The sequence below is a fragment of the Oryzias latipes genome, chromosome 3 (assembly GCF_002234675.1).
Source record: "Oryzias latipes chromosome 3, ASM223467v1".
Taxonomy (NCBI): Eukaryota; Metazoa; Chordata; class Actinopteri; order Beloniformes; family Adrianichthyidae; genus Oryzias; species Oryzias latipes.
In genome coordinates this window covers 3,974,304-4,001,483 of record NC_019861.2, presented here as the reverse complement: position 1 = coordinate 4,001,483, position 27,180 = coordinate 3,974,304, and the positions used below count along the sequence as shown (strand labels likewise).

Sequence of the window (27,180 nt, the reverse complement as noted above, 5' to 3'; positions counted from 1 at the left end):
ACAAAGCATTTTCTAATTCTTGCAAAGTTATTTCTGAATCACAAGAGTTTTTTTAGTTTTTTTTTTAAATTGTCATCAATCTTAGGAATCAAATCTTTAATGGACTGGAAAAATGTGACGGTGTGGGATTCAGAATAGGATGATGTGTACAGCTGGCTATAAAATGAACTTATTTCTGTGGAGATCTTTTAAGGATCAGAGCAGAATTGATTATTAATATGAGGTTTTTTTTATAGCATCCTTCTCTTGTCTCTTCTTCTCTAGATTGCAGAAATAAGATGTACTCTTTTCATAAAGCTCCACCCATTTTGCTCAGAATCTGATGAAGGCTCCTTTTGGTTTTTTAATATAAAGGTCGTCAAGGGAACACTGTTAAATGCTTCGGTGTTGTTTATCATTGTCATTAAAACGGGGCTTGGAACAAATCTGGTTTAGCTCATTTATAATTTAAGTTTCTTTTTGCTTATATATTTTTGGCTATTAATTTGCTATGTAATTTGCACAGCTACTGGCAAATTGGCGTACTTTGAATTGAAAGAATTCCCATTTGTCAGTATAGCATATAGGGATTGTATCAGCTTTTATTGTTTCTAATAGTTCAGTAATTGCACTGCAAACGTTTTCATTAGCAAGGATTGAGGAATAAAATTTCCAGTAGCCTCTTCCAAAGGATATTTTTTATTTGAGAGAGGATATTAAGTTCAATCAAACAGTGATCAGTCAGGGGAGCTGCTGAGATGCTAACATCTATTTTGTTTTGTAAAAGGTTATTTGAGACTAGCCAGAAGTCAATCTGAGATTCGAAAAGCCATTAGGTTTAAACCAAGAGAATGCTTGTTTGAGAGGTTTTTTTTATCCTCCTGGGATTAGAAACATTAACATCAAGACAGAAGTCCTGTAAGGTTGGATTGATATGCTGGGAATTCAATTTTGAGGGTAATCTATAAAGCCATTCACCACCAATTAATACGATAATTGTACAGAATTTATGATTAAGAAATTTGCTATGGTTCGCAATTTCTACTAATAATAATTTGTTTCCACTCTGCTCTGTTCTTCTGCACCACAATCTGCACATGATTGACACCTGGTGGTTCCTGGACAGCATAGCAACAGGTCGCGAGTAAAACGCAATGACCTGCACATCTCAGCAGCCTAATTTATAATCATCACGAAAAGATTGAAAACTGAATTATATTGCAACTTCTAAAAATGAAAATAATAAACAATTAAATCCTGCCCTTCTGCTCCGCAGCGGAACGTTCGGTTCAAGCGGAACCAAAAGCTCGCGCGAGTGATTGTCTAGACGGACGACAGAGGAGGCGGACTGTCTTTTGTTTTTGTAAGTAATGTGCTGGATCGCACAGCCTTTCCCAGAGTTCACTGACACGTTTGGGACGTTTGGCAATTTACGCTGCAGAAACGCAAACACCGTAAGTTCGAGATCAGCTTTGTTTCGGACCAGACCGTAAAACGGCGCTTTAAAAACATTGCCTGAAAGAAACCACAGTTGATGCATAAAAGACGCATGCGCACGGCTCGGGGGAACATTTGGGATTTTTAACAAAGGTATTAAAAGCTTTTTAGGATCATTATAGAGGATGGGTTCTGCTGAACTTCGGCTGTGAGATTGTGTGGGCCGGCGCGGAGTTTCCCTGCGTGACACAAACGGCTTTCTGACAGAGACGTGCAGGTTTTTTGTAAAAACTTTATTAACGAATATTGCACATTCAAAATACCAAATACAAAACTCCACACTGTGTGCAAAATACAATTTTCGCGTTCGGAAAATAAACAAAAATGAAAATAACCATGGAAATAACAATGTCAAACAGGTTAGGCAAAAATAACAAAGGCAAAGGAATCTGTTAAAGTTTCATTTCAAAAGAGACCATGTTTAACACACTTTTATTTCAGACTCAGATGTGGTTCATAGAAAAAGATACAAATACAGTATACATAATAAAAAGTAAAAAGATATAAATTAAAAAGAGTATAATCGCTGTATCCAGTGTTTCCTCAGGGCAGAAGTGTAGCGGCATGAGCTTCTTTTGGGATCAGTCAGAGACATGATAATTGAGTTCTTAGATTTGTCCAGGCGTTCCATAAGGCTGTATGTAAGCTTACGCAGTAGTGGGGATGTGAGCATCCACAAATAGCTGACTGGCTCTGTACCACCTTGGCACCTGTAGCAGAAGCCTAAAAGCATCATTATAGGCCACTAAGAATTTGCGGAATGTCCCACGTCCATAGTTCCACCAAAGAGGGGCCGTATACAGAGGAGTGCAGTGAGCTCTGAACAGCGAACACTTCACTTGAAGAGAACACGTACTGAATTTTCTCATCAGCATGTTTGCCTGAGCATAGAGTTTACAGTACTGTCTCTGAATGTCTCTATCATCCCTCCAATCGTCAGTAATGAAATGTCCAAGATATTTGATAGATGAGGTTTGCTCCAGAGTCGTTCCACAAAGCTTAAAAACAGGACAGTTTACATTTCTGTCGTCTTTGGTCCTTACAATCATTACTTTGCTTTTAGAGGGATTGTAGTTTATATCAAAGTCTCTGCCATAGTCAGAACAAACTTTTAAAAGTGTTTGTAACCCAGCACTGTAGGGGCTAAAAATGACAAGGTCATCAGCATACATAAGATGATTAAAGGTTTGACATCCAACAACACATCCAGTTTTGCACAGATTCAGATTAGTGGATAGGTCATGAATATACACATTGAATAGAAATGGAGAGAGGATCCCCCCCTGTTGAACACCATTGCTTACATAAAAAGGCTCTGATAAGACATTGCCCCATTTGACTACCATTGTTTGATTAGCATACCAGAAAGCCAGGAGTCGTACAAGGTATTTGGGCACTCCTCGATTGATTAGCTTCTGAAAAAGCTTGAGGTGGTTGACCCTGTCAAATGCCTTAGTGGCATCAATAAAACACAAAAATACAGATGTATTCAAATGCAGGTATTTCCCAACTATTTCATGTAACGCGTAGATACACATATCAGTGCCGAGACTTTTTTAAAAACCAAATTGATTCTCACTTGTTAAAAGATGCACTTCGAGTCTAGTCAATAAAACATATTCTAAGATTTTTGAAATGTTGCTGGAAAGGGCAATCGGTCGGTAATTCAACAGACTATTTAAACTGGCAGTCTTGTCTTTGATGACGGGAATCAATACAACTGAGAGAATTGAATCAGGCAAGACTCCATGGGTTAAAAAGCCAGTGAAACACATGGCCAGCAGGGGCAGTAATTTAAAACTTGAATATTTTAAATGCTCGACTGTGATGTCATCTAGACCACATGCTTTGCCTTCTTTTATCTTTGAAATTGCATCTTGAATCTCACTTGCACGAATAACCATAGTGTCAGTAAGATCCACGTTGTCAATAGAAACTGCATGACTTTTTACCGAATTGAGCAGGTCAGAATAATGCTTATGCCATAAATCAGCAATGTTATCAGCACCACATACACCTTCAATGTTGGATGGCAATGAAGTTTTACGGTTATTCATAGCATTGACCTCCTTCCAGAATTTATGGTAATCATTATTTTGTAGACCTCTGGCCAGAGAGTCTGCTCTCATCATGTTTTCTTGCCTTTTGATGATGCAAAGTGAATATTTGAATCTAGCAGTAGTCATTTTCTTGCTCTCAAATAAAGCACCTTGTCGAGGTTTCCCAGCTTCATGCCAGAGTCTGAAAGCGTCCCTGGCTGCAGCATGAGGTTCAGCTACAAAGTCATTCCAGCCTGGCTTGACAGTCCAGCTTTTAAGACTCCTGCTTCGTAGGCAAAGACTACTATCTTTAACAGCTTTGACTATATTTTCATAGAGTTTACATAATTCAGCACAATGAGTAGTATTTTTGCAGTTTGGATCACAGCATGCCAGTGCATCCCTGGGTAATTTTACAGCCTGCAGCTGAGCATCGGTGGTTGCTGTGTATTTATTGATGTCCTCATTTGTAACTTTGGACCAATCAAGTTTATCTGTAAGATCGTTATTTTCTTTCGTCTCAAGAGATGGTATATTTGCCACATTTAAGGAGAAGACTACTGGTATGTGATCAGAGGTAGCCAAATTATACAGGATTTCTATGTTTCTCAGAGAAGCATGAGCATCCACAGTACAGATACAGTGGTCCAGCCATGAGGTGGAATGCCAGGCATCACTGATATAAGTAAAGCTTGTATCTGGGAGAAGTATTCTACTTGAAAAAGTGAGATTATTTTCTTCACAGTAAGAAGTTAAATGATTACCAAATATTGATGAGTCATTTGAGAGATCAGTATTAAAGTCTCCTATAACAAACACACAAGTGGAGCTGCTATCCTCAATAAATGCTTTTATGAATGCTAATTTCTGCAAGAATTCGTCCTCCAATAGATAAGACTCATAGGGCATGTAAACATTTAGAATTATAAATTTCTTTTCATCAATGTTAATTTCCAAGCCAACAGCCCAATCAACATTAAGTCTCACAACATTAACAGCAGCATCATACTTAACATTCCAGAGGATAGCCACGCCCCCAGGAATTCTACCTCGAACGATTCTGGTGCTCAGATCAGTGGTGGATTCACCAACACCATGGAAATCCACATGTAATGAGTTCAGATTGTCCAAGTCCTGTTTGGCAAGCCAGGTTTCTTGCAAACATAATACATCACACTCATTCAAAAGCTTATCAACGACATAGCGACTGGATTTATCAGCAACACTGTGTCCAGTACGCAAGCCACGCGTATTATATGATACAATCCGCATGATGTTTTGTTGTCAAGTAAGATGACACAAGAGGTTAGGCGCTGGTTTCAACTGCTCTAACAGCTTTTTGTTATTTTAATGGAGGGTTTTATACTGTTAACATACAATATCGTTTCTTTGTGGAAAACCTAAAATACTGATTTTTTGTTAGCATATTTACACTTGTGCATAAAGTATTTAGCCATAATTATAGATTAACGACGTATATTTTCTCTGCATTAAATCTCCCTTGTGTAAAATAGAGACATGCAGGTTTTAACAGACTGTTATCTATAATTTGACTAAGAACAGATGCTGAACAAGAAGAAGCACAATTTTCATTAGTTTGACATTTATTACCCCCAAATCTAGGACATTAATAAAGATAAATCCAAATAACAAACAATGTTTATAGCGGGTAATTCCAGCATTTGCTGCAACGACAGCTTCACAGCGATCTCTCATGCTCCTCATCAGCCTCGTGATGAGGTTCTGAGGCGTGCTACATGCAGTTCTGTCGGGTCACTTGGGGGTCCGATCATCCAGTCTCTGCTTCAGGTGGTCCCAGACTATAGGGTTCAGGTCAAGGGTCATTGCTGGTCAGACCATATAAGCCACTCCCACTACCTGAAGTCCAGCTGTGACAATTCTGGTACCGTGTGGTGGAGCACTATCATCCATGAAGAGAAAGTTTGGGGTGTTCTGGTGGACTTGGGGGATGATGATGATGGTTCTACTGTGTCTCTACTGTGAGACGTTGCAGTGACTGGACCATCAACTATAACCCCGATGAGGGTTTTGCTCCGACTGGAGATGCCTGTTCAGACTGTTGCTCCTCCTCCACCCAAGTGAACCCTGGTTGACCACGGCGTGTTGCTCACCTTGCCTTCTTGACGACCATCATTTCTGTGAGAGGCGACCCGACACTCATCAGTGAACGGGACAGTAGACCCTTGCTGCATCGTCCAGGTCACATGGTCTGTACTGCAAACGTTCACGGCGGTGTCTTGGTGTCAGTAGTCACCTGAAACGGTCGTCAGTCATTGTAGTCGGTGGTGAATGGTTTGTCTGGACTCCCTAGTACCCCTCACATCTGGTAACAGGGCCTGCAGCTGTGTGGCGTTTGCTAAACCCTGTCTGAGGTCAGAGGTCATTAGGTTCTGGTCGTGGTTGTGGTCTGTCACTGGCGGGGCTCCACTCCACTATCCTCCACTGTCCTAACTTATTGGGAGGAGTGTGTAGGGCTGTGACGATAACCGCATCACCGCAGTGATGGTGATGACCTCATCACCGCACTTTTTTTACGCACTTTTTTTTTTTTTACGTTTTGCATATGGTGCGTGTTTGGAACTATAATAAACACATTCATCTTTGCTGATAATTTCCTTTTTCTGCTAGTCCTGTGTTCAGACTTTCTTTCCTTCAGGGGTGGGCAATTCCAGGCCTCGAGGGCCGGTGTGTCTGCATGATTTCCAGATACTCTTGCCCTACTCATGGCTGATAACCTGGTTCAGGTGTGTCCAGCCAATTAGAACATGCCAGAGCAGGGTATACTGGAAAACATGCAGGAATGCGGCCCTCCGTGCCCACCTCTGCTTCAGACTGTTGTCTCCTTTTCTCCCACCGCGTGTGCTCTCAGTCGCGCTGCACGTGGCTCCGTTAACACAAACAGGCGCGCGCTTTAAGAAGCACACATCCTTATTCTACAACAGAAGTTTCCGTCTCGTGAGGAAATACGACAAATTTACTGCTTTCTAATTATTAATTTCCATTGTATTCATTTCCATTACAAGCTGCGTGCGTTCCTAAGTGCGCGACACGGCCGCCCACCGGAGGATTTTGTGTTGGGGGGGTTACTGTCCGCCTTCAATCCGTAACACCAAACATGAACGCGCGCTGTTAGATTTCCATGAAAATCACTACATGTTTTGTTTGGGAACTATTTTTTGCAGCGTAACGTTACGTGTCTGTATAAACAAAAGCGGAGTGTCCTGCCCCGCGTTCTTCATGGGTGTCAGGCTTCATGGCAACCGGAGAGGTGACAAAGTGTCTGCAGTCTGTTTATTAATGGGCAATAAATAAAATTCTGAGAAGATGTCTGTACCAGAGAGCACAGGTGAAACTTGCGTGCAGCTCCAGAGCGGCCCGCTGCAGAAGAATCAACACACACCCCCAACACACTCCTATTCCTACACAAGACGCTCCGCGCTCACACACACAGTCAATCTACAACACCTATAGTTAGTTCACAAGTTAGATATGTAGTTGTTAGTTGTTGTCATTTGTTGTCATTGTTGACAAAGAATAGTACGTTGTAACTGTATTTATTTATTTCCGATGCGGCCGCCGGGGGATTTTGTGTTTATTTTTTTTTTGGGGGGGGGGGGGGTGTTAACCGCGACACCGCGCCCCCTGGTGGTCCACATCAAAATTCGACAGCTCTAGGAGTGTGTTTCCATCAGCAGAATTAAAGTTAAAAAGGGTTCAATCATATCTCCAGCAGAGCCCCTCCCTGTTTCAGTGTTTTCGTTTTCCTCTGCAGGTTGATGGCCTGTCCCAGTACCCCCTCCCTGCCTGAAATCATCACCCTTCTCTCCTCCCTGCTCCCCTGTGGCTTTGCTGTAGGGCCCTCCCGGCACTGTGGGGGCCGTCTGGGCCTGTGGTGGGTGGGCCAGCCGCTGAAGGCTGGGTCACTGCTGGGGAGGGAAGAGGACACGACCCCCTCTAGTCATCGCTCTGCCCCCGCCCCTTCCAAAAGTACAGCATCACAAATAGGGGAGGTATGTCAGAGCTGACACTCAGGCACACACACACGCACGTGCACAGATGTGCACACACGTGCACGTGCACAGAGTCTGTGTTCATGTGACGGTCCATGATGCAGAAAAAGCAGCTGTGAGAATAGCAGTTCTGTCTGCTTGGATCTGCAGGTCCTGATGGGAACCTCAGGAACTCCTGAAGCTCCGCCCCAAACGGCCGTGTGGGTCAGGTGAGGTCGCTCCTTCAAGTAGAAGATAGATGTGTTTTAAAGAGTATAAATACAGAACAAGCACGAACCGAACCACCATGGTTTCATACAGAATGGGTTTGCTGTCTTGACTGAACAATGACTCAATAGTTGCAGAAACTGGTAGAAACTTAAGTTTGTTGGCACGTCTGAACAACGTTAAGACAGGCTTTTATCATCTTAGACATTGCCAGAGTCCACCCATTCCTCTCTCTTGCCAGCACAGAGGTGCTGATGCATGCTTTTATCTATAGTCGTTTAGATCAATGTAATGTAATGGGTATTCCAGAAGGCACGTTTAGACCATCCTGAACTCTGGCTGAAAACTGCCTGAACTTGCTTACTCTGGGTATGTCGGTTCCAAAAGACTGGATATGAGTTAGACCTGAACCAGGTTGAAATTTCATGGTTTGGACATGCTTTTTCACAAAGGACACAAAATCACTGATGCATATAAAGGAAAGGATGCATGGACCAAGGTATGGTGAGAATTTGGATGAAAAGAGTAATGAAGATGAAACATCTCTGGATATTCCAGCATGACAATGATCCGAAACACATCACTATGGCAAACCAAGGAGTGGCTTTATATTAAAAAAAAAAAAAAAATTCAAGGTTCTGAATAGTTCTAGCCAATCTCTAGACTCCATTCTAACAGAGAATCTGCGAAGGGTGATGAAAGTCCTACCAAAACATCATCATTATAATAATAAAACATCACATAAAACATCACAGCTCTGGAGAGGATCTGCATGGAGGAATGGACCAGAACAGCAGCTGCAGTGAAGATCTATAGGAAACCTTTGACCTCTGTCACTGAATCCAGGCTGCATGTAGGTAACAAAATGGCACACCGATATCGTCTTACTGATGAGCTGTTGCTCTCCATCCCCAGAATCTCCATAACACAGGACCTCAAACAAAAACCAACTTCATGCTAAAAAACGAAGCCAGGTCTCCAGCTGTGATCAATTGACATACGAGAAAAGAAAATTTGTTTTTGCTGAAAAGCATAAATTGGATTTCCATGTCCAGGTTTTGTGTGTTTTTTCATATTTGTAATTCAAATGCTTTTGACTGGATTTGTTCTTATGGAGAGCCAAATCTTTTGGGATATTCAAAAGTGTTTTTTTTAAATATAAAATAACATAAAAGTAAAATAATGTAATTTTTAAAAAAATATTTACTTTATTTCTTACTTGTATAATTTTGACAGGATATTGTTTTAGTGAGCAAATTCTTATGTTATTTAAGGTATAATTAGATTTTTTTAAGAACAATATTCCCGTCTGTTTTCATTCATATTTATGTTAAAAAAAAGTATGTTCAATAAAAGTGTATCCTGTTAAACCTTCGACCCAAAGTGGGTTTTAGATCTTGGCCCCCTGTGCAACTGAGTTTGACACACCTTCACTAAACCCTGCTACAAGAACAAGACCAAAAACACCATTTCCATTGGAGTGGTTCTTTGATGGGTTTTCTTTTTCCGGTTCTAAATGTATGGATTGACTTTGGAGTGAGATGCTTATTTAAAACTTCAATTGGAAACAACACATTTTTTTGCTCAAAATCCAATTTTTGCTCTCGAAAGTGATGCCGAGGCTTAGTCTGCCTTTAGCAGGACCGGCTCTTCTGCTGCTCCCTGCTGTGCAGGTCCTGATGAAGCGCCGCCTCAGCCTCCCTGATGGCGCCGTGAGGGACCATCAGGGAGCGCGGCTGAACAGATGAAGATGTCTTTATGATGATGTCTGTTCCTGAGACCAGCGTTTATGGCCTCACTCTTCTCTGCTCCAGCTGAGCTTCATCTCACTATTATGCTGATGACCCCCTCCTTACCCTGTATTTTCCCTCAGCTTTGCCTGTCAGGTGCAGTACCCAGCTCAGCAGAATGTGGCAGTGCAGTGCGCGTGTGCGCAGGAGTCTGGAGGTGTCTGCACGGCCGTGCGTCTGCGCGCGTGTCGCGATATCCAGGCAGGGGCGGAGCTGCTGATCTATGGAGACCCTGAGGGCAAAAGCCGGACCACAGGCCTCTCTGGGGGCTCCGCCGGACTCAGAGGTGCCGCTGCTTTCGCTCATGTCTCCAAAAAACATGAATGTACAATTATGACTTTAATGTTTAACTATTTAATGTTGATCTGAACCCCCAAAACAGTAAAACTGTCTTCAAGTGAGCAAAGCAACCTGCCTAAGATGAATGACAGTTGATCCCTTCCAGAGCCGATCTCTGGTCACTGCGGTGCCAGTTCAGGCTTCAGAGCCAGACGGCGTGTCCCCTGTCAGCAGGTTTCTTCACTGTCGACTGGAAATGTTTGTTTACAAGTACAACTCACTCTGTGAGTAAAAAGGTGTTTTCTGGGGATCTAAAGCTCCCCCTCCGATGGTTTTATAGTGGGGAGGGTCTCTCTCATCAGGTCCAGTGAACATCTTCAACACTGGAAACTAATGAAAGCTGTTTATTTACAGTGAAAAGAAACTGACCGTCTGTCATCCTATTGGTTGGTTCTTTTGAACAGTGAGAAAGAAAAACGAGAAATCCACTTTAAAGAATTTGTTTACATTTATTCCGGTTTCATTGAAGGAAATAAGTATTTGATCCCTCTTACTGGAAAGATTTGGTACTTTGGAGCAAAACCCTTAGTATCAGCACAGAGGTCAGAGGTTTCTTGTAGTTGATAAGCAGGTTTCTGCACATATCAGGAGGAATTTTGGTCCTTTCTACTTTACTAAATCATTCAGATTTGGTGGCTGTTGCTTAGCAACTCTGGGCTTCAGTTCTCGCCAAAGGTTTTCTAGAGGATTGAGATCCAGAAACTGGCTGGACCACTCCATGACCTTGATTTGCCTCTTTTCAAGCTTTCCTTGGTTGTCTTGGCTAAATGTTTTGGGTCATTGTCCTGTTGGAAGACCCATCCATGCTTCTTGTGTTCGTCTCTTGTCAATGTGCGCAGATGTCCGTCGAGGGTTTCGGCTGACGGGTCTTTTGGCCGGACGGACCCAGAGGAAGGGTTAAGTTTAGGATTACGGTTGAGGTTAAGATGCTTTCGTGGGGCAGGGACGAGCAGTTTTAATCCGAGATCTTGGGTTGTGATTTTGGCGACGGGTGTGACACAAATGTCTGGCAGCAGGACAATTTTAGCAGCCTGGCGCAATTTGTTACTTCAGAACCAAATGGCTGTACCTTAATGTCATGCTAACATTTCTGCGGCATCTTCTTGTGCCAGGCGTCTTTTGGATGTCTGTCCGGTGTTTGGACAAAACCCTCTTTCTGCAGAACCATTGTTTCTGTTCTTGAATCCTTTAGAACCTGGAGGAGCTGGAAAGCGGCTTCAATCGTATCTGTGTCGCTAAAGCCTGAAATGTTTTCATCTGCAGGCGGAAGCATTGTGGTCCATTTTAACTTAGATTTTTGACTTTTAATCTGTTTTCAACCATCATTTAGTGTTAGTGGAAAAAAACCCTTCTCTGTTAAAAGATGTGGATTTGGCATAAAACTGCTCATGGGGAGCTAAAGGGAAAGTGGTTTGCTGTGTTCATAAAACACCTTGAACATGGGTTGTTTTCAGGGGTCACATGACAGATTCCATCTTTCTGATTTGGGGACTTTCATCGGCTGTTGTGAGCAGGAGCGTCTGCCTCATACTCCAGCAGCAGCAGCAGCAGCAGACTGTGGACGTCCCGACTGCTGCACCTCTCAAACTGAGCTCATTATTCTTAAATGCATCTTCAAAACGATAAGAGGCTCTAAATGAACGATGAAAGACGGGAAGCTGTTGATTCCCACAGGCAAGCGCCATTGATGCATCAATAATTGGATTTAGAAAAGAAACGGTTAGAGATGGGAGGATTAGAGATGAATAACAGAAGCGATTCATCAGATCCTATGGAAATGATCCATTTGAGAGGCAGAACGTTACGTCATTGTGTTGCTGATAAGGAAGGCAACAATCGTCATTTCAAAGTTTAAGAAACCATTGTGAGAAGGCAAAGATAAAGTTGAAATTGGCTTAAATCTGAATGCTGCTGAAACTAAAGGACAGAAATGACAGATATGTCCTCCATCATGAGAAAAATGCTAAAAATAAACATGTTAAAAACACCAAAAACACCATTTTCATCAGAGTTGGTTTTTGCGGTAATCTGTGGGATGCTCAAAAAACCGTTGGGTTGAAAGATCTGTTTACTCCAAACATTTTCTCTGTTCAATTGTCTTCAATTGATTCGTCACGTCTTAAACATGACACCCTGGTCCTTCTGTGGGGTCTGATACTAACCTGAAAGCATTGGCTAATCTAACACAAACATGTTTGTAGCCCTTTTTTTTTAATTCAAAGAAAGACTGGACTGTGTTTTTTGTGATGACTGAGCACGGATTCTGTCTTTTTTTCTGGGACAGAAGACGTTGTGAGGTTTGTTCACGAAGTTGACCCTGAAGAAAAGGAGAATCTGAACAGGCAAGAACATGAGGAGGAGAAGGAAAAGTGTAAGACTCCTCAGAAACAACAGCCCTCAAAGAGGACTCATCCACTCCCTATCAGGAGGAGGAGGAGGAGGAGGGCGGCGGCCTGGCGGCAGGACGATGGGACACACGGAGCAGCAGATCCTGCTTCTGTTGGACTCAAGGATGCTCCCAGCCCCGCCCCTTCTATCCGCTCCAGCTCCCGGCTGGCTGCTAAACCGCGACGAACCCACTGTCTCACCGCTCGGGTGAGGTGCACCCCCATCCAGCCTGACTGTTTGCCAACAGCGGAGGGGGGGGACAGGAGTGGGAAGCCAGCTGTTTCCTCAGAGACTTCCCAAAAGGCCGCCTCAGCAGCTCCTCCTGCTGAAGACGCGCTTCTGTGTCACAGAGGAGTCAGAGAGAGACGCTACAGCTGCTCCAGCTGCGGGAAAAGGTTCTTCCAGGTGGGTCATTTGAAGAAGCATCAGTTCAGCCACACTGAGGAGAAACCCTTCAGCTGCCAGGACTGTGGGAAACACTACACATCTGCAGAGAGCTTCAGAGCCCATCAGGTACGGCAGCCGCCACATGCGTGGGTCACACTGAAGGTGATGCGTTTTGATGAAGGTCATCGGACATCTTTTTGAAGAATCACATGTTCTGCAGAAACTCACTGCTGCCAATCTTTATGCCGCATTCACACCGGATGCGATTTGTGCGTCAGAGTCGCTGAGTTTCAATCTTAAGTCTCGTACAGACGCGATCTGAGGTCCTGCAATGCGATCAAACACAATCGGGGACTCGGCTATTCCCTTTTCAGTATATAAATCCAGTATGGCAGCTCAATGCTGGGATTTTTGTCCTGAACTTCCACCCATTTTCCTAACCCGCTGAGGTTGCCGGAGACTGTCCCGGTTACTATTTGGAGAAGGCGTGATACACCCTGGATAGGTTGCCAGCCTGTCACAGAGCCCATGGAGCTGGAGCAATCGAGCCCACCCGGTCGGACCTGGTCCCAGGAGCGCCGCCCAGGGTCCGGCCGCAGAGCCCCCTAAATATAACACTGTAATGAAAAGATGATCTTCAGTAATCGTCAGGAGAGGGTTCATTTCCTGAAACATCGTTTACAGTAAGATGAAGAATCAGACATCTTCTGCACTCTCTATTCTATAGGGCTCCTTTAGGACTCATGTACCACGGTTTAACCAGGCTGTAGGAGGAACCGAGCAGCTACAAGTGTTCCTGTTTATAAAATGTGGCTTCCGTCCATACCGCCATCGCAAAACTCCCGTTTAAGTGGCCATTTCCGATTCAAAGTCTCTGTAAATGCATATTTCCGGCTTCTGCATTCAGAATTCTCATGTTCACTCGTAGCTACGCAGGTTTCTACGCCCCCCTTTTGGGCTCTTCGTACAGCCATTGAGCACCTGTTAGAAGTTAAACCAGTTAAACTTTAACCAATCAGGGACTCGGATTTGGCAGTGACGCATGACGTCCCTTTTAATTCACGGAAGTGCCAAACGTTGGACAATTGATTATGGGGGAGAAAATGATGATTGCGGTTTATATCCGGACACCAAATCTTTCACATATCAGAATGAAGCTGAGAAAGAAAAAGTCTGGAGCAGGACTCCCCAGAGTTACACTGCTGGGACATTTCACACTCAGCCTCTTCCGACCGTAGGTAGCGGTCAACAGTAGAAAAAGAAAAAAAGAGGGAGAATCTCCTCCCTGCTTCTCCAGTCTGAACACACACCTTCACAGCGATGAAGCAGGGATTGTTTAAAGTCTGTACCTCTGATAAAGATAAACCGTTTCCATGTAGAAGATCTCAAGCTGATCTCATTACCTGCAGTGTCATTGATGGACCTCCTCTAGTTGACTTTCCATGTGTGCTGGTGCTGTTTCATCAGCGTCTGCTGGGGTTTGGTGGTCCTCACTGATCCACGTCTCTGAGATTTTGAAGGAAATCTGTTCTGACTGCAGGGAAAAGCTTTCATCACAGCTTCTCCACGTTCTTTGCATCCTGCTGCAGAGAAGCAGCAGCAGATTTTCTCACATGCAAAGCTCTTTCCTTGCAGTTGAGTCACCGAGGGGAGCGGCCCTTCTCCTGCTCTCACTGTGAGAAGACCTACGGCCTGAAGCGGGACCTAAAGGAGCACATGGTGCTGCACACGGGAGAAAAGCCCTACATCTGTGAACAGTGTGGCAAAGCGTTTGCTCGCCGCCCCTCCCTACGAGTGCACCGGCTCCTGCACTGCAGCAGACGCATCTACCCGCAGCCCCCAAAGGTAATGTGGTGTGTTCAACAAGGAAACTGGAGGCAAAGAAGGGAGCAAAATTGAAGCTCTACTGCCGTTTGATCTGCTCTTCCAGCTTCAGTGTCCCGTCTGCAACAAGCTGCTGGCCAACTCCGGCTCCTTGAGGAACCACATGAAGCTCCACAGCGGACAGAAGCCTCACAGCTGCCAGCACTGCGGGAAAACCTTCAGTCAGAAAGGTGAACTATGGACACTGAGGAGCCCTGATGTCTACACACACCAAACACACACATTGTAGCGGATAGTGCAGTGTATGATAGGGGTGGTGCTGTGGTTGCGTTTTGCTCTTTTAGCTGCTTGGGTTAGGCGCCGGGGCTGGCCTGCGGTGGCGAGGCTCCGACTGGGTGGTGGGGGGCTCAGGGGTCCTCTGGGTCCTGGCTCTATCCTTGGCCCGCGTCTTGGTGTCCGGTACCCGATGGCCCTAATGGCTGCCGCCGGGCGGCGGAGCACCTCTGTCCTGTGGCCTTGCGGCCATGGCGCTGAGGTTGCTCCCTGGTGCCTCATCTGCACCTGGTTGGTTGGGTGGGCAGTCCCCCCCGTGGGCAGTCCCCCCCGCTTGGGCTGTGTGGGTCCCGTCGCCAGGGGTGCTATGAGTCTCTTGCCCCCTCTCCTCTGGTCTTGCCGGTCGGGCTGGGGAGGATCTGGTTCCCCTTATGATCACATGGTCCACTTTGGCAGTGCGCATGTACCACCCCATGCACGTGCACGTGCACACTGGCACACTGCTCCCTGTCTGCTTCATCTCTCCTCCTAACCCACAGTGTATTGATGGACAGATGTCTTCCACTCATCTTAGTGTCAGATTTTCACCTTTGGATGTAATCATTTGCCTTTTTGCAGATCTAGTATAAACGTTTCACAACTTAAAATCATAACCTACTGAAACTAGCAACTCTGTACTTGTATCCTCTCACTCTCTCCCACTCTCTCTTTTTTCTTCTATCCCCCCCTTCACCCCCCCCTTCCCTCTGTTAAAAAAAAGAAAAGAAAATATAAATAACATGTAATAAAGAAAAAAGAAAAAAAGGAAAAATATAGGGGGTTGATACAAAGACACACCCTGGCTATCCAAAGATGCATAATCCCTTATTGTGATAGTAAAACCTGTCCAACACAAATGACCCCCAAACGATAAGTGCTCGGGGGCCTGCGACTAATGATGACGTCACACTATTTGATTGGCTGTACGTTGGTCCGAAGACGTGTAGGATAGTGATTGGTATGGATAAATTACGGTACGATCGTAGGAGAAGAAGTTCTGAGTTCCATTGCAAACAAACAAAGCTCTGATAGAGCGAGATGATCTTCTAAACGTGCTTTTATTATTGTCATGATTATTATTACAGTTTTTCTCAGTCGCTTTAGTCCAATTCTCAGATCAGAATTGAAGTTTGCAAATACGTGTGTGCATTTCTCAAAACAATTTGTACAAACAGCAAAACACTATGGATTTCTTGCTAAAGCCTGTAACTTGCTCAAAATCTTTAGTTCATCTCTCAAAACGCAAGACATGTGACAACTTGGTCAACCATTTTGCAGTTAATGACTTGTACGATGAACTAATGACTAGGTGTTTTGAGGAGTAAGACTATTGCACAGTGAACTATATAATACATTTTGATCAACATGACATAAACAATTCATAATGTAGCAAAGAGCAGAGAATTGTACATAATCATTTGCATGGATGTACCAAAGCAATTGCAACTTGTTCAAAGAAGTGAGAAACTGCTTATATGATGTGCACAAGTGACATCATGGTGTGAAGATTGAACAAATAGTTTCGGGAATTTCATTCTGATCTGAGAATTGTACTAAAGCGACTGAGAAAAACTGTAAGTGCATGTTCGCTTGTAGTTTTTAAATCCATGCGGCCAGTGCCTGACTACTGGAAGAACGGACCCGGAAGAGGTAGTTAGGATTAAGTTAATAGGTGCTAACCACATTTAGCCAATTCACATGATTGTTTGCACGTTTTTTCAGGACTGTTCATGCAAAAGCCGCCTCTGCTAGCGCACACACCGTCCCAAAGCCGCTTCTCTGCTTGGAGATACAAATCTCCCCGGAGACACGGTTCTCCTGAGTCCGGGAGCTCGCTCTCGCAGAGCAGCCGGATGTAACAATATCATATAATACGTGACAAAGCACCCTCCACTGCTCGCAAACACAAAGCTACCAGGTTCATTCTAACAGCCACACATCTTTTTACAAAGTGGGTTGTGGCAAAATCTCTCTATAAACATTACAAAGAATAATGTCAGACACAACCTATGAGGGAAAAGAACTTTAAGTTACAAAAGGAAACGTGAAATGACAATAGGTAGAGCCCGAGCAGATCTCCACGCTACGTAGTTTGTCCAAGTGGGCTACCGTAGTGTGACGTCAGCATTAGTGTCAGGCCCCCGAGCACTTATTACAGGCCGAACAGTTTTGGTACCCACACCGGGTACCAAAACAGAACAGCCCCCCCCCCCCCCCCCCCCCCCCCCCCCATCGTGAGAGTGCTGCATATTTCCTGTAAATGGCAATAATCCAAGACATGATCACATTTTTAGACTGTTTTTGTTTCATGCAAACATGAATCAACTGGAGGCGGAATCAGGAAAAAACGTGCTTTTTCTGTCAATCTGCTCTCATTTAGTAAATCTGTCCTTGTTTTCAGGTTTTATTTTGATTTTACAGTTAGATGACATCAATGTTACTTTTATGCAATTTCCTTTCCTTAGAAAAAATCAGGAAATAATTTTCATCCAGGTGGTTCAGACGACTGGCTGACCCCCCTCTTCTCGTAGAGGGGTACAGGGGTGGTGACTTCAGACTTGGAGCATCAAGCCTCACGCAGAAAATCTGTTCCAAGGTTGTGTCTGCGAAAAGTGGGAGGACGACCAATCTGTCTCAATTCCTGAAACAGACACTGTTGAGGGCAAGAAGCGTTTGTCTTTATGAACGCTCAAGCTAGCGCTAGCATCTGCTGCTTTGTTCTACAAACATTTTTACAGCTTGTATTCGGGCTGCACGATATGAGGAAAATTCCCTATGTTAATGATCAATATTGCAGTGACGATATAACTCGCGATATATGAAAAAATAGCAAAACAACGAAAAAACGTCATTTCTTTTTCACTGCAGTATAGTTTAAATAAGAGTCAACATACCTTAAATTAAGCTCCAAATGAAAGTAGTCTGCATGGTAGGCGAGAATCTAACATAAAAGGGCTCCATCCGATTGGTCACATGCATAAATGGATTAAATTGATTGGTTAAATACTTCAAGCTGCCAAAGGATTTTTTTAGCACATTGAATGTGTGTTTATTGCGATTTTCGCCGTCTTTTGCGATATACATATTGCACAGCTTGATATCGCAATCATGATACATTTGCGATTTATTGTGCAGGCCTAGCTTGTATTTAGTTGAACTCTGTGTTAGAGCCAATTTCCAAAAAGGAGATGTTAAAATGAAGCAGTTTGTGTTAAATATAGTCCATCATTTGTAAAAAATCTGAGATTTTATCTTTTGGCCATGTCGCCCAGCTCTAGGGTCCAGAGAGGAACTGTGGTTTTGTGTAACCCTTGTGTTATCCTAGGCACTTTAACACTGGGAATGGGGTCATCTAGACCCACTAGACAGTGCTCTGAACCTTTTTTCTTCAATGATTTGTGATCTTCACTGGTGTCCATGGACTACAAGAAATCTTTCCACCTTTATCCACCTTTGTCATGGTAGGGAGAACACGTTAATGTAAGGGTGGGGTCACCTGGACCCCATAGGATAGCATAAGGGTTAAGGACGTCTGGAGTGGCAGAGAAGTATGTTAGAGCAGTGCAGGACATACTTTACTCCTCCTGCTTATTACAGAGTTAAGAGAGGAAGGTCTTACTGACGTCCCAGGTTCTTGTGTTGTCAGACACGATTATGTTTTGTTCACATACCTGACGTGTTTCGACGGACGTCGAAACACGTCAGGTATGTGAACAAAACATAATCGTGTCTGACAACACAAGAACCTAAAAAGTCAGTTAACAACACAGACACTATGAACTTTATTGAACTAATTAGAGGATGGTCTTGTTGTCTTATCACAAAAACCTTCTGGGGGTGTTTGGAGTTTTTCCTCAGATAAACCATTGAAGAGTCTCGTCACATGGGGGTTCAGCTTCCTTAATGCAAACATTGATACTGTGCAGTGAAGTGTCAGGAGGGCAACTGACAATGAGTATGAGTCCTCTTCATCAGCATGTCCTTTGCTTTATTTTATTTGTGTTTTTCCTATCAAATGCTGTCTAGACGGCGTCCTCGTTCTGCTGAAGGTGTGACAATCACCGTCAAGGCTGTCTCTACTGTAAGAACGCTGTGGAGGAACAAGACCGTCCGCTCGAAAGGATCCACTCCATGAAACGCATGACGAACATTTAAACGTGGAAAGAATGTCAAGCTTTGCTGATCTCATACCTTTCTTTCATTTCACAGGCTGATGAGACTTTTTAAACCTTTCAGATGCAGAAAGTCATGTTCTGCCATCCCGTCCCTATGGCAACAGCCATCAAACTGTTGAACACAATAGCTTGACTGAAAGAAAGTGTCTACTTACTTTCTATCTGTCCATGAACAGCTGCAGCTCGCCTGACTCAGGAATTTGCTCACCGCCGTCCTGAAAACTCAGCAGCTTTACTTAAACATGAAACAGTTTTTATAATATTTATAAAGTACTTCTGCAAACACTCATGCGTCCCAAGGTCTTTAGAGAAAATAGATCCAAATTCCTGAGCAGTAATAGGAAGAAAAACAATCAGAAAAACATTCACAATGTGAGAATAAGAAGGAGATACAGGGCATTTTAATCTAAAAAGCCTAAAACTGAGCTTGAACTGCATCAAGAAGCAGCTCTGTAGTCAAGGAGCAAATATGGATTCATCCAGACCTCCGTCTTTATGGTTCTGGGCGGCCGTGATGCAGCAGTAGGGCGGTCAACCCATGATCGAAAGATTGCAGGTTCGATTCCCGCCTTGCACGCCCATGAGTCGATGCGCCTACCACCCTGCCTCTGGTGGTAGGCGGGCGCCTGTGTTTGGCAGCGGAGCCGCCACCAGTGTGTGAATGTGTGTGTGACTGTAAAGCGCTTTGGGCCTCGTAGGTAGAAAAGAGCTATATAAATATACGCCATTTAACCGAGATCCTGGTTTTAGACGCTAAATGGTTGGGAAAAAGATGTCTGTATGGCTGAGAACATGAGGGATGTGTGATGAAACATGGATGGTGACATGCTCAGTCTTAGTGTGTCATCTGTCCCAGGTAACCTGGAATGTCACTTGAGGATTCACAGCGGAGTGAAGCCGTTTTCCTGTTCCGAGTGCAACCAGTCGTTCTCCCAGAAACCTGATCTCCAGCGGCACATGTTATCCCACACCGGAGGGGGGTTCCTGTGCAGTTACTGTGGGAAATCCCTACGGGACCCCCACAGTCTGAGGTCCCACGAGAGACTGCACACTGGAGAGAGACCCCATCGCTGCTCTGTGTGTGGAAAAGGTGACTCCTGATCTTAATCTAATACACCGATACACCAGCGTTCCAGTATGGTTCTGGAGGTACAGGGTTCATGTTACCGGATCACTTTCTGTCAAACGCTTCAGCCTCCAGGTTCCTTCTGTCAGCATGTACTAGTTGAGGCGAGCGTGCCATAAATTCAGTTTCAAGGTCGACTACGATCAAAATCCTAAACTCCTCCAAAGCATGCTGAAGATCCTGGTTTCACGAAACCAGCAGGATCAAGCCTGCAAAACTGGGATTAAGGAAATGTTTCAAGTTTTCCTTTCACCTCCAAACAGCATTCCCAGTCCCGGTCAACCCCTCCCCGCCACCATAAATGGTGTTGACAAACGCCTGGGGCCCCTTTTGAGGAGAAGGTTGCTGTAAGGCTGATTGTCTTCCCAATGAGTAATGCTTAAAATGGGACAGATATGAAACCACAATATATGGTTCCATCATCAGGACCAAAATCAACCTCCTAATGATCCTTATTATCAGTATGACTGTAATCATCAAATCAGTCCAAACCAGTTTAAACTGGTTTAAACTCATTCAAATGATCGCCTAAATAAACCATTTGAAAGACTCACTCTGAAGAAAATGGTGTTTTGGTGTTTCTAACATGTTCTTGTGGTCTTTTTCTGATGATGAAGGAATATTATCAGAATCCGGATACAGTGGGGTTTGAAAGTTTGGGCCCCCCAGGAAAAACGTTCTATTATTGGACATAAAGAAGCCAAGGAAAGATGGAAAACACCTTCAAAAGGCAGTACGGATAAGACATTCTTGTATTATGTAAGGCATTATTTCCATCATTTACCCTTTCAAAGTAAATAAAATAATGGCGTGTGCAAAAGTTTGGGCACCCTGCAGAATGTATAGCATGCACCGCCCCCTTTGGAAAAGCTGGGACCTGACCGTGTCATGGATTGTTACCAACCATCGTCAGCAAAGACCATTTGGTTTCAATCTCAAAAATGTGAAACAATGTGAGTCATCTGACTTTTGCCCCAACAGTCAGCATCATGGGTTCTTCCCAGCCTTGGCCCTCAGGGCACATTGTCCTGCATGTTTTGCATATTGCCCTGCCTATGTACACCTGATTCAACCCATCATCAGGCTCTGCATCAAAGGCAAGTGTGTTCCAGCAGGGTTGGATTGAAAAAATGCAGGACAGTGTTCCCCGAGGACCAGGGTTGGGAAACACTGGTCCAGAACACTGAAACTGTTGATGCTCACAGAGCAGCACAAGGCTATAAGGAGATAGCAAAGCCTTTTCAGATGCCAGTATCCTCTGTTCGGAATGGCATCAACAGGAACAGTGGAAGTTCAAGCAAGATCTGGAAGACCAAGAAAATCTCAGACAGAGCGGCTCACAGGATTGTGGGAAAAGCAAGTCCAAACCCTTGCTTGACTGCAGGATCCCTCCAGAAAGACCTGACTGACTCCGGAGTTGTGACACACTGTTCTAATGTAAAGAAACTTTTTGGCTAGAGTGAGCGAAGATATGCTTGGAGAAGAAAGGGCACAGAGTTTAATGAAAAGAGCCTGTGTCCAACTGTTAAGCCATCCGGGGTGGATCCATCAAGCTTTGGGGTTGGATCACAACCAGCGGTACAGGAAACATTTTACGAGGAGAAGGAAAAATGGATTCAACCAAATTTCAGCAAATTTTGGACGCTAACTTGATGGCATCTATGAAAAAGCTGAAGTTGAGGACAGTACGGCTTCTACAGATGGATAATGATCCTGGACACGCCTCCAAATCCACGCTGGTAAACTTTAAGAAGGTTTGGCCTTGGCCTTCCTAATCATCTGACCTCAACATCATTGAAAATCTTTGGATAAACCTGAACAGAGATGTGTGTGACAGACATACCAGAAGTCTCAAAGAAGTGGAAGACTTTTAGAAAGAAGAATGGGTCAAGATACCTCTAACAAGAATAGAGAGATTCTTGGCTGGCTACAAAAAACCTTTACAAGCTGTGATACTTGCCGGGGGGGGGCGTACAAGGCACTAAATCTGCAGGGTGCTCAAACTTTTGCACACGCCATTATTTTGCTTTCTTTTATTTTGAAAGGGTGAAATGATGAAACTAAATGCTCTTTTTTTTTAAATATTACAAGAATGTCTCATCTGTAATCTGATGCCTTTTCAATGTTTTTTACATCTTTCCTTGGCTTCTTCATGCCAGTATCCTCTGTTCGGAATGGCATCAACAGCCATGAGTGTCCAAACTTTTAATCCCCAGTGTATATAAAGTAAGTGTTAATCAAGCTCAAAATCGCATTTCTGAGTATTTCTTTATTCAGATAGTTGTGAATCAAGAGAAGACAAAAAAATGTCATTTGGAAAAAGATCCCATAAGCTCCCTGCTCCAAGCTCTAAGCAACAGTGAAGAGAAGAGGGGGCGGGGTTGCTCTGCAGCAACCGTCTGCCCCACAACTCAGGGGCAAATTTCTAATGAACTACTGCCACTCTGCTGAAACTATGTCCTAGACCAGTGTTTTTCATCTAGTGCACCATGGGAAGTTATTCACTTATGCCTTATTGGTCTATAAAAACATGTATCATTGCCAGTTAAAGCATTGAACGTCAGCTGTGTTCATCCAGACAGGTCCATGTTCTCACTAAGTAGTTAGGATAAAAAAAGATCAGAAAATACTTTTTTTCTTTGTGTTTATTTGATTTTTTTTTTATTCAATTTCTTGATTTGTATTCAAGACACTTCGTATTACGATTTTGCTGCAACTTGGGTCAGCTGGTCTCCTTTGGGAAAACGTCCAATCCCTTGAACTGTCTCCACCAATCATTCTTGGAGGCTTAATCATAAACATCAATCTAACCAATCAGACGTGGTTAACGACCTCCCTTCTTGGTGCCGCCACGGCTCATCAAGCATCTCAGTTGCGACAAAAATAACAGCTAAAGATGGTGTTTAGCGGTGTAGCCCTGCCAGATCCCATGTCAGACCGCGTAGAAGGTTCATAAAGCTATAAAGATCAGAGACACGAGTGAGACACGGCGGTGTCCGAAATCCCACTTTAACCCCCAACTACTAAAAAACTATGTAGTGTGGGACTATGTAGAGCCCTGGGGCCTCATTTATAAACGTTGCGTACGCACAAAAGAAGGCGTACGCCACTCTCTACGCAATAGTTGAGATTTATAAAAAGCAAACTTGACGGGAAAATGTGCGGTCCTTCACGCAAGCTCTGACCCAGGCGTACGCACAAAAACGGGTGAAATGAGAAACGGCGACGCCGTCGGCAGATGGAAGAAACACGTGAATGTGAAAATGACAATCCTGCCTCTCAGAAATAACATGAAGACTTCACAAAGCAAGTCTTACAATTAACAGCCTACACGAACACCCGTTTGATCGATCAGCAGTGAAACAAACAAAACAATCAAACGAAAATTACAACAGAAATTCAAATGAACACTTATTTGGAAAAAGAAAAGTGAAATATGTTCTGCAATATTGGCATGTTGTGCAATTCATCCTCATAAATAATATAGTTAACAGAACGAAATAATGTACAAAACTGATATTCTCGTCAGTGTGTCCGTCTGGAGGAGCAGACAAAGGTGTGGGCGTGCGGACGGACGTACTAATTATCCACTGGGGAAAGTTGTTTTCATATTAAAACATTTCTTCATAAGCTATGGAAGTATGGTATTCATGCATATGCCTTTAGTTTGTTTTATTTTTGATAAAACAATGTATGGCGTATGTCTCAATCATTCAGAAAGCAACAAGAAATTACATTTGCGCGGAACAATTTCCCATTTCCACGTGGATTATTACCGACATCCATCTGTAGCTTATAAAATGCCCCATCACAATGCGTAATGACGCACAATGGCTGATCTTGCGCTCTTAGAAGATGTGGCAAAATGGAAGAATTCGGAGTGAACGCATCTTTAGACAGCAAGAAGACTTGCTGGCAAACGAGGACGAGTGGCTTATGAGCCGGTTCTGACTTCCTCGAGCCGTCCTGTTGGACCTCTGCGGGCTTTTGGGCCTGGCGTTACAGAGGAGCACTCGGAGGAACCACGCGTGTCACCCGGTGCATCTGGCGCTCCGGTGTCCCCCCCCCCCGCCCCCCCCGATGGAGCGCTGTAGCCTCACAACCTCGAATGTGAGGCTACAGCATTTACGGCGTCCGCCACCGTTTGCCGCTCACGTGCCTTTTTGGCATTAGTAATGTCCACACTGTGCCCTCCAAACAACACTTTTCTCCTCTTTTCCACCTCGCCAACGATAACTTTTACTTCACATTGAGTGAAGTTACGTTTTTTTGATTTCCTCTCGGTGTTTGCCATGGTTCCGCAATCAATGAATATTCATTTGTGGGCGTTTCACGGACTATTTATGGACAAATATGGGCGTGTCATGAAGCCGCAAAAAGCTGCGCTGCATTTAGAATCGGTTGTGATTTATTAAGGGAAAGATGCGTAGGATGTGCGTGCGCACGGTTTTATAAATCCGAATATTTCTTTGCGTACGCACGTCCTATGTTTCATCCGTACGCCACTTCTGACGCAAATCCTACGCAAAGTTTTATAAATGAGGCCCCTGGATTTTAAAAGCAATGCGGACTCCATGCTCACTACTATTTGTTTTAAGCAGCGAATATGACATCATCGAGTTTACAAAGTTAAATTTGAACTGATATGAGCGTCTTGTGAAGAACATTTATGAATCCACTGTGTTCTGAAGATGAAAACGTTGATGGTTTATTAAATAACTACATTTAAATAAACCTTTTTGGCAAAAATTGTTCCGATACAATGCATTGCATCGGAACAATTTTATTTGCAAATCTAGTGAGCATTGTTGCACCCTGGTTTTTCGCAGAGACTTCTGGGAAATTTCTAGGACACTGGATTTTGGAATTGTAGATTGGGACAGAACTACAAAGTGGCGAGTGAAGGAATTTGGACATAGCCTCAGTTATTTTTTCACTACATCTCCCATGATTCATTGGGTTAATGTGACAGCCTCTCTTACTGCGCTGCTGTTAACGGCCATGAGGCACAATAACAGACTTGAGTTGATCTTTTTTACATTTTCCGTTGCTTGTGTGCCCCGTGGTGTTTGTCAATGAAAAGTGGACTGTGGCTCAGAAAGGTTGAGAAACACAGCACTAGAAATACATTGAGTTGTTTGGATAAAAACATCATAATCATGATTAAAAGATCACTGAGAATTCTCTGATAATCCCTCAAAAGATGGTCAGGGTGAGTAAAACAGTAGTAAGTAAAACAGGCTCAAATGTACTTCTGCCATTGGCAGATTAAATATTAGACTTTCAGACACTGCAAACCCTCAGGGTTTCAGACCACGTCCCTCCCATCTCCAGCTCTAACAGCTTCTTTGTTCTCCTCAGGCTACACTTTAGCCACCAAGCTGAGAAGACACATGAGGTCGTCCCACCTGAAGGAGAAACCGTACACCTGCCACTGCGGCGCCGCCTACACGGTGAGGCAAAGTCTGCTGAGACACCAAGCTCAGCACAGGACGTCTGCAGCGACTCCCAGTGGGGGGGCAGGGGCCCCGGCGTCAGGCTGCGGTCACCAGAAGCCGGTCAGAGGGAGGCCGAGGAAGAACCTCCCCAACCAGGAGAAAGCTGAAGTGGAGGAGGAGGCGGAGGTGAAGCCAGGGAGTGTTCAGATCTCCTCCGAGGGGGAGGGCGGCGCTGCAGGCGGCGTCCGGCACGCCCTTGTTTACGTCCACACAGAGCACCTGTCCGCATCGGCCCCCGCCTCGCTGCTCCTCAGCGCTGACGGTTCGGTGACCACAGGGCCAGAGCCGGGACTGGTGGAGGTGCTGATATCGGAGAGCTCGGAGCAGTGCATTGTGGTCCAGGGGGAGCAGACGGTGGGGGAGCTGCTGATCCTGGAGGAGGACAGTGGCCTCTGCTCAGTGGCTCAGACGGTGGAGATAAACTCAGCCTGAATTCTGAGCGGGGGCACGCCACCATGACCACGCCCCCACTTACCCCCTTATCCTCACTCCTCTCTGAAATCGAGCAGTAAGCTTGACTATAAGGAGGGGGAGGATTAACCGAACTGTTGTCAACGTTGGGAGGCGGGTTCAGTACCTCCTGCTGGCTGCAAAGGACATCACACCTGTTCTAGAAGCTTCATGAAGAATGACTTTTTGGAAAGTTCTGCCCAAAGCCCTGCTCTGTTACGTGTTGGATTTTTGAAAAGGTGGAAGTTGCTCTTAAAGGGAGCATCCCTGCCTCCCTGAGCACATGCATCTGACAGGAAGTGAGCAAAGCTTCAGGGAGGTGGGTGTGAAAGAGGGAGCGCTGTGTGCCGATGGTCTGGTAAAGATGAAGCCACGCTGAGAAAAAGGTCTGAAACCTTTGAGGACGTGAAGCAGAAAGGGGCTGCATCGCATCAAGTTTGCTCTGAACGCTTGAGGCCGTCTGTGTTCCAGCAGACGGCTGCAGAGCAGGCCACAGGAATTCCCCTCTCTGCAAAGAAACGGCCCCTTCACTGTTAAAGGACACTCTATAGAAAAGCAGCATCAGTTTTGGAAAAAGAAAAACCTTTTTGCAAACATGTCATTTTCTGAATCTCTTTTTTACCGAGTGTCAGCTGATCATTACCTTCAGTGGCGTCCTGTAAACTTTGGTGAGGAGCTGAATCTCACCTATTTAAGCCTGATTTCCTGTTTGGTCTCTTTGTTTCTGGAATCTTCCCTGAGCTCAGATCTTCAGGATTAAAGCGAAATGACAACAGGAAATTAAATCTTAAATGTGCTTTTGTATAGAAATTATTTTTTGTTCTTTCTATGACAAAAACACTCAAACTGGGGAACTTGGTTGTTTTTATTCAAACTCCTCCAATTTTATTTTCAATCAGCATGTTTTCCTTCTTATTCATCTAATCAGTTTAAATCTGCTGAATTGCATCGATAAGATTTCCAAACTCCTGTCTTTCCATCAAACTGTCTTTGTGTCTGTGAGACCAGCCCTTCCTGACCGTCTTCATCGTTTTAGTCCTGAGAAAGTCTTCCTCAGCTTTCAGAGGGAAGCTTTAGAAAGTGCAGAAGACGAGGCATGTAACTGAAACATGTTAAATAAAGATTGACAGAAATGTGA

At 44.3% G+C, this 27,180-nt stretch overlaps 1 protein-coding gene across 3 annotated transcripts; it reads left to right on the top strand.

Annotated features, from left to right (window-relative positions):
* The first annotated feature begins 1,239 nt into the window (after positions 1-1,239).
* znf408 (zinc finger protein 408) lies at positions 1,240-27,180 on the top strand. Of its 3 annotated transcripts, none has more exons than XM_023951803.1 (9): positions 1,240-1,342; positions 7,309-7,546; positions 7,697-7,755; positions 9,627-9,829; positions 12,167-12,783; positions 14,293-14,502; positions 14,588-14,711; positions 19,825-20,058; positions 25,456-27,180. In XM_023951803.1, the coding sequence occupies exons 2-9, from the start codon at positions 7,313-7,315 to the stop codon at positions 26,022-26,024; spliced, it is 2,250 nt and encodes a 749-aa protein (XP_023807571.1). In that variant the 5' UTR covers positions 1,240-1,342; positions 7,309-7,312; the 3' UTR covers positions 26,025-27,180. The 3 variants fall into 3 exon arrangements, with proteins under 3 accessions (XP_023807571.1, XP_023807574.1, XP_011484964.1); XM_023951806.1 differs by having other exon boundaries at positions 1,326-1,433; positions 12,170-12,783; XM_011486662.3 differs by having other exon boundaries at positions 1,326-1,433.

Bases quoted from the DNA above. Each gene is read 5' to 3' on its own strand.
- znf408 (XM_023951803.1), top strand. From the start codon at position 7,313: ATGGCCTGTCCCAGTACCCCCTCCCTGCCTGAAATCATCACCCTTCTC. The intron at 12,784-14,292 runs GTACGGCAGCCG...CTTTCCTTGCAG, and splicing joins AGAGCTTCAGAGCCCATCAG to TTGAGTCACCGAGGGGAGCG. The intron at 14,712-19,824 runs GTGAACTATGGA...CATCTGTCCCAG, and splicing joins GAAAACCTTCAGTCAGAAAG to GTAACCTGGAATGTCACTTG.